At 45.8% G+C, this 12,941-nt stretch overlaps 1 protein-coding gene across 5 annotated transcripts in view; it reads right to left on the reverse strand.

Moving 5' to 3' along the window:
* LOC125940374 (uncharacterized) overlaps positions 1-12,941 on the reverse strand; it is a 101,480-nt gene that overhangs the window by 52,507 nt on the left and 36,032 nt on the right. For all 5 annotated transcript variants that reach the window (XM_049656463.1, XM_049656459.1, XM_049656462.1 and 2 more), the window contains exons 5-7: positions 6,413-6,438; positions 5,320-5,481; positions 410-703 (exon numbers count right to left, since the gene is read on the reverse strand). In XM_049656463.1, coding sequence (XP_049512420.1) covers positions 410-703; positions 5,320-5,481; positions 6,413-6,438 — 482 coding nt within the window. The remainder of the gene's footprint in view (positions 1-409; positions 704-5,319; positions 5,482-6,412; positions 6,439-12,941) is intronic.

A 12,941-nucleotide genomic window follows, 5' to 3' on the forward strand; every position in this document is an offset into this window, starting at 1 on the left:
AGAGTTTTCAAGATAGGAAATGCAAGCAAGACAGATGACGATTATTGTTGTGTGGCAAAAATGCACCCCAAAGGGTGCAACTGTTTTTAGAGTGTAGACGAAAAGTATCAATGAAAAAATTAGAGAGCAACATCAAAAACTCCCGCTACAGCTTTCTGCTGCTAAATTCGTGTTGCAGAAAAGCGTTTTTGCGAGCGTGAAAGAAGCCCGCGAATACACGCGAAGTTCCTCGAGCGGCCAGTCGAGCGGCAATCTTGCGCGTGTTCGCGAGCTTCTTCGCCTACAGACATTCACGTTGACGGCATGCATGCCGATGCGTAGTAAGCAGCGTGCTTCCGCTACATAGCGTTGGCTTAATTGCCACAGAAGGTTGTCATCCCTCAAAAAGTACGAAGACTAATATACTCACCGTTGTTTTTATTGCAGTCAAGCTGCTTCTCGGCTTCACCGACTGCCGCATGAACCAAGGTACCGTTTCAAGCCCGGTCTGGACCAAGCTACGGGAATTAATGCTCCCATCAATGCTCTTCGGCTCAGTCTCAATAGGCGCTTCTGAAGGACGAAGTGCCGAACACCAAATGCACGGCTCCATCTCGTCGTAAGTACGGCTCGCATTCAGAGAGGCATCATCATTTCCTAGTGCTGTCTCCTCTTTGGTGGCTGGCGGCAGCATGTCCTCAGTCCGTCCCTCAGACGAGTCAGTCTGTGAAAAGAAAGAAAAAAAAATGCACATTTGAGCGACCTTAAAGACTGACAATCTAATTTCAAACGACACCATTTCTTATGGGCACTTGGAATAGGAATTTCAGTTCCAAATTATTAAATCACACACTTTAAAATACTATAGGTACGAGGCTGGCGATTTGTAACCTTGCTCTCATATAAGGTTAAGGGGCACTGGTTAAACTGTTCTTGAGCAGGCAGTAGCTTATACACACACATTTTGATTTGTTAGAACATTATTTATACCTTCTCTTCCCCTACCCTCCCCCTGAACGTCATTTTCGCTTGATGTCATGTAAGTTGCGTTCATAAATCTGCCCAAGGCAGCGGGAAATTTTTTTTTGTTATTTGTCTTATTCGTAAACCACGCGTAAAATGATCCGTGTCACTTGTATACGTAATTTAAATCTTAAACAATTTACAGTTTAAACAGCTCCGCTGTTAAAAGTGCAATTCATTACAATTATTTGCATACTATTTGATACGTACGAGTATGACCTTTACACCACAAATTTAACAGGATTTAAAGGGCGTCCTAGGATGTACCGTCAAATCATTCCTCAAATTATTTGCGTGATCTCTCATTCGCTCATTAAATAATCGGCCAGTTTGCCTAATATAGGTTTTTTCCGCATGCCAGAGGTCTTTCATATACATCGCCCCGGGGCGTACGGCATGTAGGCTTAGAGTGCTTCGCTTGGCAGCCTCACACTGTTGGGCCAGGCTGTTCCCGCAAATTTGGAACCCGATCTCGCAAATTTGGAACGTTTCACGGGAGCAGCGGTCAATCGCCATAAACACACGCAGCTTCGCTCGTCATCCACCTTCACAGAGTTTTTATACATTTCTGTTTTAATTAAAAAGAACGCAATCTGAACAATACACCTATTCATCACATAGTGACAAGATATCAGTACGTGCCTAATCTGAGGCATTGTGAAAATCTCCAGACACAATCTGCGCATTAGCCCCAGAATTAAGGGTCAGCAATTAGCTGTTAGACTATCTTTCCTCCTTAAATTGGACAAAAATTGGTATGCTGCACTCAAGCTCTGATAGAGTTATCATTTGCTGCAGCGTATGGCGGATGTCTTAGTGGAGAGCTAGCAGCGTTGACTTTTGTTGTGAAATTCCCACTATGTCCCACTAAGTCCGCCCGATTATTTTTATTAGGCACAGCCGTCATTGTCCCCGAGATTTCTTCATGATTTGCATGATCTCCTGTGTTGTGTGTTCCTTTTCTACGTCGAGTTTTTTCCTTGCGCTGTAAGTTTCCTTAGAATGCAATGCCAACGAGCCCACCTATCGATCCTATCCTTCGCCATCAGTTGGCAGTCGATGGGTTGCAAGGATGACCTCCCAGGTGTCTTGACTGCGACACACTTGTGGAAAGTGAAGCACCCCGCTATTTCTGCTTTGAATTGAGCAAGCGGTAGTCCTGCGCGCTCACCAAGCTGCGCCCGCACTTTTTTGTAAGAAAGGCAAGCAACCACTACGAAGTATACCATATGTGTAAAAACACTAAAATACCCCTTCCGAGACCGGCCATGGCTCTCGTTCAAACCGAGGCGGGAGTCAGGAGAGTTGACAACTCCCACGAATTTGTTGTATATGTGTACCATTTTTCGGCAGTGAACTTCACGGAAGTCTTTAAAAGTGGAGAATCACCGCTACCCCTTCTGCATGGATGATGTGCCAACAAAGCCCGACAAATCGTTATGGTCCAGTTGACGTACGAGCGTGCACAGGGCCGGTATAGATAATCAACAGCGCAGGGAAACTTATTCGCAAACACCTCTACCTTGTGTTTTCAGTTATCTTTCAGTTTTTAGCGGATATAATTATTCCTAAGGATAGAATGCCTGTCCCTGCTAGAGCTATTTGTAATTTAGCACTGTCGCTCTCGCTTTGGAAAGGGCTTTTCTTCCCGCCACGACATATTGATCGATTGAAATTAACGCGATTTTTCTATACTACGTGTATATCCTAGCAATTTTGAGGATTCTGCATAAGTTTTTCAACCCAGCGGCTTTCGTCCTTAAAAACAAGGCATCACTTTGTTAGATTTAGCGGATCCCATTGTTTAAGATTTACACCTCGTGGGAGCAGAATTTTAAGCCCCATTGTAACACTACTGCATTTGTGACGTGCGGTATAGCTTTTATAGCATGCTGTTTTTACTGCTTTTCTACAGTTCAGCGTCTACAAATTTTCACCACCGAAAAGTGAGCCCGTCCCTATAAAAACGAGGAAGCTTCCAGTAGTGGTCACTAGAAGCTCTGATTATCGAGTGTTCAAGAAACATGGATATAAAAGGAGTACTTGGGCTTACCAAGCTGATAGCGAGGCCTTAGATGAATTTCGGCCTCAGCTATAACGTAGGCCGTTGAACGTCCTAAGCGACTAACATGCATTGTGTTGGCTGGCCAACTTGAAAGACACTTCAGACCGCCTCGCACTATCGAGCTTGAGTCTCTAAGAATATGATAACACTGTGGTCTGCAAGTCCGGACAGAAGCGTTCTGAGGCCGACTTCCTGTGTTGCACTCCCCCTGACGCTCAGCGTGAAGAGGAACAAGGTGAGTACACGTTTCTGGGAACAATCATCAGAGACGACTTCACCGAACAGCAACGAGCCGACCCTGAAATAAAGAGCCCTGTCGAGTAATTGGAAGGTAATAGCGACTTTGTCATAAATGCATTAGGGTCTGGATAGTCTTCGTTTTGTGTGCATCTTTCTAAAGAAGGGCTTCTGACCAGTTCGTGCCAACAACCTTCACGTTGTGACCTCAGCACTGTGGGCAGAGGTCCCGGCCGCAGTGATGATCCTACTGCATGTCATCTCGGCCTGCCCCGTACGCTCGCAAGAATAAGAGAAGTACCACTGGCGTGACCTGCCGAGACTGCCAGTGACATAGCCGACGCTCCTTCCGCCTCTGAAGCAATTCGTCGCCGCTTGTTTTGGGTCATGCCGCCATGAGCGAGTGTTTGAATATGTCTGTGCTCTTCGCCTCATGGTGACTTACTTGCCCTTCAAGAGCCAGGAAACCGAAACACATTTGAATTTGTTCATTTTCGGGCATCTGTGTTTCGACCATTCGATTATAGCAACCAAATCTTGCTGTATCGTGCGGGTCAGAAAAATGAAAGTCGACTGTATAACGAACGTAACAAGGAAACACCAAGGTTTCCGTAGTTATGCGCAGCGCTCCTAATTAAATCAGCAACATGAAAGCTTCGCGTCACATAACATTTTACATACCCCCCCAAGTTTCGCATTCATTGAATGTGTTTCCCACAAAGGTTGTAGTTTACCTAGTCAGGCTGAGCATTGATTGTTCCTTACTCACAACATGCTCCTTACATCAACAAATTATTAGCAACTTCCCTTGCATCGGTCACTGAGTAAACTGGAAAACAAACTACACAATTCATATAACGCATAGAAATTGGGAGTAAGCACAATCCGTAACTATTTTCAAAGCGCATACTTTCCTTAAACACATCGAACTCAACCATCGCGACCATCGAATGGCACCCCCATCTTACACATATATGAAATTGCTGTGTATACTGGCCGTTCCAGAAACAGCGGAGAAACTTTGTGAGCGTGTCACATACTGTCCCGAAAGTAGCCGACAGCGAGAATGCACACTGTTCATTTACGCGAAACTAGCTCATATACTTCAAGATGTTCCTGCATCTTGTTCCTAGTACTTTCCTCGTTTCCCCATAAATAACTTCGGAAGAAAAATACATTTTTAAGAAAACCGTGAAAATTGCTTTGTAGTGTCAATAACAGATTCGCTGTGAATGAACTGGTTTTATGAAAGGTTGCCGAAATACGTTCGGAGCTCTCTTTAAAAAAATGGCTGCGGCTTAGCTCAGCTAACCCTGGATAAGCAAAGCGAAAGCTTGGTTTAGCCTGGTTAAGTCTTGCTTTCATTTGGTTAGCATTTAATTTAGCTTTAATTATTATACCTAGGTGTACACTCATCGATATAAGCCAAGTATAAATTATAAGCCGGCAAGTACAAGCGTTTTGTGAGCCGAACGGCTACCTCTTCATCAGTCTCCGACGCTAGCTTCGCGTGTTTGGCATTCCCGACCTTCTCCAGTGAAGCAGTTCGCCGGGCGAAATACGCCTGTCAGACGCCGCTTGCGGCGTGGTCAGACGCCGGTAAGATGCCGCGGGGTGGTCAGACAATAGAGAAAGAAACGCTGCCAACTGCGGTGGTTGCCAGGCAACGGCTCAGCTCGCAGTGCTGCCACCGGCCACAGCGAAATGGCGAGAATGCGGCCAGTGTAGAGTTCGCTACAAAACAAATTGCTATGGCTTCTCGTAGTGTTAGACTTACGTGTGCAATGGCCATCTGTCGAAATCTCGTGATGGAGCCCAGACAGCGTGCAGAACTTAAATCTCAATGCAATAATACCCGTCTCAACCCCAACTTCACTCTTCTATGACGCCGTGCCGGTGTAAAGCAATACCAGTATAAATAATTAAATCCTTCCGGAAGAACTATTGAAATCGCATTACGTTCAAAAGAAGATATAAACAAGCAAACCAAAATAGTAAGATGGTGTTTACCGAACCTCTGCATGTGATAGTGTTCCAGTCCTCTGTTGGAATTCCACTGTGCGGACCCATACAGCCCACGATTTAAAAATTAAGGACGATTTGAAGCACCTCACGAGATTTGTGAATACAGTCCCAGACGCCTTCGTTAGGAACAATGTCTCACTGCCTTCTAGTACCTGCATTTCAAACAAAATATTTTTTTTAACAAAGAGTCCCTACTGGTTCCAAGTAGTAGCAAAAGAAAGAAGCAATCGGTACGGACCGAACAGCCCGCACGCTATACGCTAAGCCTAACCTGGAACAGGTGAATCACACCGGTTTTCGTAAAAAAGGTTCCGTTTATCTATGCACGCTAAACACCACAAATTATAGCTGATAGTTTGTTTATAAGTGGTTACTGTAGTGCAAGAAACACAAGATTTACTCACCAGACATTTTTTGCTTGCTTGAAAGTAGCTCACAAAAACACAAAAAAGAACGGAAAAGGGGACATGAAAAAACAAAAACTGCTACTTGTCTTGTTGCGTGCTTCCACTTAGCGGAAACGCTATGAAAGTGCATACAGAAGGTTGCGGTATACTCAATATATAGAGTTAGTGGCTTCTATGTGTTAGAGCGAGCTCTCTTAAGGAGTGACAGCACCGAGAACGTGCAATGAAAAGTGGGACGTATATGTCCCGCTGTCCAACAAAGGGTTAAATGGGTGTAAATGCCGTTTTCAATTGGTCATGGGGGTGAGGTATATACACGAGAAAACGGCCTTAAGTGTGCAGTTTTCCTTAGTGTGTGTTTTTTTTTCAGCGAATGCAAAGTAATTTATTGGTAAAGAAAATTCGAGTGCTAACGCATGTATGGGAATAAATAAATTAGAATAATATTCATGCTGACTGAAAGTCTGTTCCTCGTACTCTTCGATTTAGAGTGCCATTTTATTTACTATGGCAAACAGTAGGCTGTGAAACGCGTGGAAGGTTGTGTTATGGTTGCCCTGTTGTCTTTGCTATGACTCCTACTGAGTTACTGAATCAGAGAGTTGGGTAAGTGAGTGCTGAGCCCAATACCGCGACTGCCCTTCGGCGCACTTGTTCAAAAATGAGAAAATCTTACCTCATAGCTGCTTGCAGTGGGCAAGACTTTGTTTTGAAGATCGTTGATAAAAACACCGTAATGAAAAGAAAGAAAAGGGCGATGTAAATTTGATGCCAGTGTTCTTTTCTAGACAAACAACGAGATTTGCACTGTTACGTGATGAGCACTAAACACTGGTGTAATAATAACCAGCATGTGACATTTATAGCATCATCATCCTTATCATCATCAGCCTATTCATGTCCACTGCAGGACGAAGGCCTCTCCTGTGGTCTTCACTTACCCCTCTCTTGCGCTAGATGATTCCAACCAGCGCCTGCAAATTTCCTAACTTCATCACCCCACCTAGTTCTTCTGGCGTTCTCGACTGCGCTTCCCTTCTCTTGGTATCCATTCTGTAAGTGACACTTAAAAAAACTCACTAAGCGAGATTTTAAGTTTTCTAACGGTGTTGCACCTTTAGAAAGCTTAAAATCTCGCTCAGTAATGACACTGACGATCAGGACAAGCGCATGAGTATCTTTGTGCCTACCGCAGAGGCTATGAATAGAAAAGCTTATTCCAGCTGAATGACAAGGATGCGCCATAACTAGTAGAGTGCATTCTAGTAGAGTGCATTCTACCATCATACGTTGTGAGTCATCTATACCCATGCGAAATGCTGTACTAACTAGCAGGTATTCTACTAATTTTCGATTGCCCGGTTCCTCCAAGGCGTATGTGCGGGTTCTCCAGCGTATCAGTGCTTCTGTTCCTCGTAGGAAAGTTTCAATAAATCCTTAATTACTGAGCCTCTGTCCTGTCTGCCTGGCTTCCCTTTTCGCGACAATTTGTCCCGTTTTGCGCAATTATCAAGATGCTGTACTAGACGTTTGAACTCCAACGACCACAAATACAAAAAGTCAAACAGATATATTTTGAGCGACACTTCACCGCGGAGCGCGTTGCTGTCACAGCGGGAAAGCAGGCCCCATATCTCTTACTTTTTCCCCTACCTATCAATCCATCTCCATGTATTTTATTTCAGCGCCACGTCCCGGGCAATTGAGTTCCAAGGTTCGAGATGCTCATCATGCATTGTCAAGTGGCATCCGGAGAAAGTCACCAATCTGCTACCAATCACAGTCACCGTATCACAGTTAGCAATCGTCACTTTCCGAAGGTCTCCGAGACCTCGTACGGTAAATAACCGTAGCGACCTCTGAAGGCATCACCACTTTTTAGAAAGATGCTCCATCAGCCCGAGAAAATTACCTCACGCCAACTACGTGCCTAGAAGTCGTGACAACGAAGCAATCTACTATGGCAAGAACGCCGATATTGTTTTAGCGCATACCAGCGCTAATCTGAGATCGGCTGTCTGACGACTGCCGAATATCACTGCATCCACCACCAGGCGAAGATCAAGTTGGCAGCTGTTAGCCATTTTATAAATTAGGTGAAGAATTGCAACTACAACCTCACTGGTGATTTGACGTGTTGTCTGTGGAAAATCATTGATGAAGTCAATAGATACTGAACACCTGGTTCGCTCAGAGAGTACGTCGATCGCGCAGGAAGGCCGTTGGTCTAGGATTCGATTCCCACAGCAGGACAATTTTTTTCAACTGTGAAGCACTCCTTATAAAAAAAAAAACAGTATTGGGGTTCTTTCACAGCTTGTTTTTACAATCAAGTGAGTTTCGTTTTTTTTTCTCTTTCCTGAACCTTCCTACATCTTGCAAGCTTACGAAGGTCTGTTTTGCCATGTTTTACAAATTATTGTTGTGTATACTTCACAACTGCTGCTGGGACTTGCTAAGGAACCAATGGAACAAGGCTGGCGCATTTCCCTGCCAGCAATAGGTCTTTTACAGCCCGATCACGCCATGAACCTCACCATCTCGATGTGTACTAGAAATAACGTCATATTGAGTAGCATGGTCTTCAGGACAAACCATGCCAGGAAAAACCTTGCCCCACTGCTCTTCGCCTACAGAGAGGTGCCGCAAGCAAGCCTTGTCTTCCCCTTTTCGGTTGATTTATGGCCGACACGTACGAGGACCACTGCCGGTGATCAAGGAGCTGTGGACCAACGAAGATATCGACGGTGAAACTCGCACAACCTATACCTGGCTTGTCCCTCATCAAAACTGCCTTGTAGAGACATGCAAACTCGCCCATGATAATTTAGAGAGGGCACGCGCAAAACAAAACAAAAAAACTTCTTTGACCGCAAGAGCCGCCCTCGCAATTTAAATTCCGGCGATAAAGTACTACTACTGCCGACTGATTTCAATAAATTGCTAATTCAATAGAAGGACCTATTTGAAGCCATCGAAAGAATAAGGTCAACTAGGTTTTGAACGTAAGTGGAAAAAGTGAAATATATTCCACATCAATACGCTAAATAAGCATGAGGAAACTGAAACTTTACCAATGCTGCAGGTCTCTATCATAGCCGAGAGCACCAAGCCTTTGAATGATCTCATACGCCTCGGTCAGAACAATATTCTTGCGTGGTGACCGGCTCAAGTACAAGCTTTCCCTATTCTGAAGAATAAGCTTGGCGACGCTCACATTGTGCAAACCCCCATATGAGAAAGTAATTTGTCCTCCGCACCGATGCATCAAGCACTGGTTTTAGTGCCGTACTGCTCCACGTCTTACATCTTGGTGGCTACGCAGGCCGCAATCTGTTTCCTCGAGAAACAAGGTATTCCACCCTTGAACTGGGGAGCTTGGCACATGTATGGGCAGTAACAAATTCAATTTGAACTTGTACGGCCAACAATTTGCCATACAATGCGATCATCAGCCTTTGCAGTACTTGCAGTCCGCTAAATACTTTAACAACAGTCTGGAAGTGGATCTTACTCTTGCAAGAGTACTCTTTTGCCGCTAATTACATCAAAGGATCGGCTAACGTTGAAGCAGGTTAACTGAGCCGTGTTTAACTCATTCAACTACCAAGTGTATATTACCGTAGTGTTCAACTACTTAACCTGTGGTGTGCTGAAGGACGGGAAGCCATTTGTTGACTTTGCTTTTAAAACCCTAGTTATATATGAGCACGTGGACATCTGTCAGTTGTCAACTCTTTTTGAATGTGGACCTTCGTGTAAGATTTTTACGTTTGTTTCCCACCTTTACCTTACCCATTAGAAAAGTTGTGAAGAAAATTGTTAAAACTGGTGGTTGTCATCGCATGTACGCACGGAAAACGAAAAAAATAATGCCGTGCTCGCCGTGCGGGGGCGTCGACTAAGTGTTGTGCTTGTGTGGCGCGTGGTGCGTGTCGGTGTTCTGCTCCTTGGCGTTGAAGGCCGCTCAAACCTAGTGCTTCTACAGCGGTACAACTCACCCCAGTATTGTTATATATTGTTAATATGTTGTATCGTAAGCATTTAGTTTAAGATTTGCACTCGTCAGCGTCCGCTTTAATCTCTTGCCGTCAACGTGTAGTGCCTTTGACAGAGACAGTTCATTGCAGCGGGAGTGCTGATGAGCCACGACTTCATTTTCTCACTGCTGCCGATTCTGTACTGCCTCCCGGCCACGAGCAAATCATAACTCGCTCTACTACAGACATCACCAATGGCGACGGGTTCATCACTCCTTACGTCCTGAACTTACTGCTGCTCAGAGTGAAGTGTTGCTAATAATGTTCACAGAGCATCAGGCCTCCTTGAATATGAATACCTGGTCACTCGGACAGACCTCCGTTGCCTCCCATCGTATCGACACGGATAGCCATACTATCGTACTCCATCGTCCATACTGAGTCTCTTTGGCCGAATGCAAAATCATCAAGGAGAACGTCGCCGATATGCTGAAGAGAAACATCATACGCCCCTGCGCCAGTTCTTGGTCATCACCCGTCGTTTTAGTGCAGGAAAAGGATGGATCAGTGCGATTTTGTGTTAACTACCGCACGCTAAACAAGATCATCCTTAAGGATATTTACAAAAGATCACAAAAATATAACAGTAGTGAGTACACTCTAAAAAGGACTTTGGTAGCGATAAGTTTCGTATTGAGAATAGCATGAACATATTGTCACCTGTAGTAGTGGGAACAGGTCAAGCGCAGAGGCGCAAGAAGAAAGTGCGCGTGCTAACCGCCCCGCTCGATAGTTGGCTCTCACCGCCGTTTTCTCCAGAGCCCAGCTGCTCTCAATAAACGTCCTTAGCCCCCTTTGAAGGCGTGTGGCAAAGTGGACTTCTCACTCATGCCTCAGACTCCTCCTGGGAGCGGAAGCACCAGCCCTGTGTTAGTCGATACTGCCGTCCATCGGACCAGCCGCAGGATCCGGGGACTGCCTCCTGAAGATACTGGACACCGCAGTGCTTCAGACTACCCCGCATCTCCACCACTTTGCCACTTCCGCACTCCACCGAATCCTCTGCACTCAATGTCCCCGAGGAAGGTACCCACTTCTTCCAGTCGACTTCGCCGCATCGCCGTTCATCTCATCCTCCTACTCGCCGCCACCCTCCTTCGCCGTCCTTCAGCCGTCGCCTTTCGCCGGAAAACTAGACTGCGCAGCTACTGTAGGTGAAGCAGCTCTGTCGACCTTGACGCAAAATCATCTGATGTCCTTAGGTGCCCACCGGAACACATTGAAGTCCGCTTCGATGGCGTCCCTGACAAAGCTTTGGTTAATACTGGAACGCACGTTTGTGTCATGAGTGCCAGTTTTCGCCGTCGCATGAAGATCCTTACACATCCCATCACCAGAGTCGAACGTGCCGCTTGCGGTGCGACGGTCGCTGTTGTTGGGTTGTGCACAGCTCGGCTTACCATTGCGGGTGACCAGGTGGCTACCTTAACGGTCCTTGCGCAGTGGCCTCACGACCTCATATTTGGACTTGATTTTCTTTCTGCAAGTTTCGCTCTGATTGTTTGCTCCGCCGTTGCCCCCCGCCTTGAACTGCCTCGCCTCTGTGAAGCCAGTGACCAACCACCTCCGTCTCGCTTTCCTTGCAGTGACTTTGTTCGCCTATCATCTAAAACCATGACTTATGTTGAATTTTCATGTTCGCCAGCTGTTACAGATGCTGGCGAATCTGAAATTGGGGTGTGGTGAGTGGACACGGCGGACCATCAACAAGCATGGGGATTTCTAAGCCATTCTTCTGCTTGCACCAGGTGTACATTATTGGTCTTGCCGCATCAATTCTGCAACTACATACAGCTGTCAGCGCGATACTTCACAAGCCGTATCTGTCAAGCTGTCAAGCCCCCGGATCACAACTGCTTCACCGGTGCCGCTGGTGCCGCATCACTGCCTTCGTGACGACGACCCTTCGCTGCATCAAGATACTCCATCAGAGGAGCCGCCTGGTCGTCACATGACGTCAGCGCGCTGCCTCGAAGAGCAGCAAGCCCATACACGCAATTTCATTGGGCATGGCGGACCATCAACAAGCATGTGGATTTATTTGCAATTCTTCTGCTTCGTGCAGGTTAGTGATTCATCGTCATCATCATCATCCGCCTAAATTTTATGTCCACTGCAGGACTGCAGGACCTGTGATCTCCTATTACCCCTGTCTTGGGCTAGCGTATTCCAACTTGCGCCTGTAAATTTACTAACTTCATCATCCCATCTCGTTTTCTGCCGACCTCGACTGCGCTTCGCTTATCTTGGTAGCCATTCTGTAACCCTAATGGTCCACCGGTTATCCATCCTACGCATTACATTACCTGCCCAGCTCGATTTTTTGCGCTGAATGTCAACTAGAATATCGGCTATCCCCGTTTGTTCTCTGATCCACACCGCTCTCTTCCTGTCTCTTAACGTTAGTCCTAAGATTTCATCGCTCTTTGTGCGGTCTTTACCTTGTTCTCGAGCTTCTTTGTTACCTTCCAAGTTTCTGCCCCATATGTTAGCACCGGTAGAATGCAATGATTGTACACTTTTCTTTTCAGCGACAGTGGTAAGCTCCCAGTCGGGATTTGGCAATGCCTGCCGTATGCACTTTAACCCAATTTTATTCTTCTGTACATTCCGTTCTCGTGATCAGGGTCCCCTGTGAGTAATTGACCTAGGTAAACGTACTCCTTTACAGACTCTAGAGGCTGACTGGCGATCCTGAATTCTTGTTCCCTTGCCAGGCTATTGAACATTTTCTTTGTCTTCCGCGTATTCATCTTCTACCCAATTCTTACAGTTTCTCAATTAAGGTCCTCAATCATTTGCTGTAATTCGTCTCCTTTGTTGCTGAGTAGGACAATAGGACTTGTCGTGTTGCCGTGCCCCCAAAAGTGCATTTCTCTTGTGACAAATCTGGGTTGTGTGCGCTTGCTTATGCTGTGCGGGGACGTTGAGTTAAATCTAGGCTCCCCAGACGACAGTAACACTTCCGTTGAATCCATGCTCAATGAACTATCGTAAGGTCAAAATCAACTGTTAACGGATGTAACAGCGCTTAGGAATCGACAGGCTAACATGGATAACCTCGTGGATGATGTTAGAACCAGGTTTGCTGAGTTGGAAACAAGAGTTTCGCGGGTCGACAATCTTGAACGAACAGTAAAATCTTTGGAAGCAAAATGAACAGAC

Source organism: Dermacentor silvarum, chromosome 9 (assembly GCF_013339745.2).
Source record: "Dermacentor silvarum isolate Dsil-2018 chromosome 9, BIME_Dsil_1.4, whole genome shotgun sequence".
Classification (NCBI taxonomy): Eukaryota; Metazoa; Arthropoda; class Arachnida; order Ixodida; family Ixodidae; genus Dermacentor; species Dermacentor silvarum.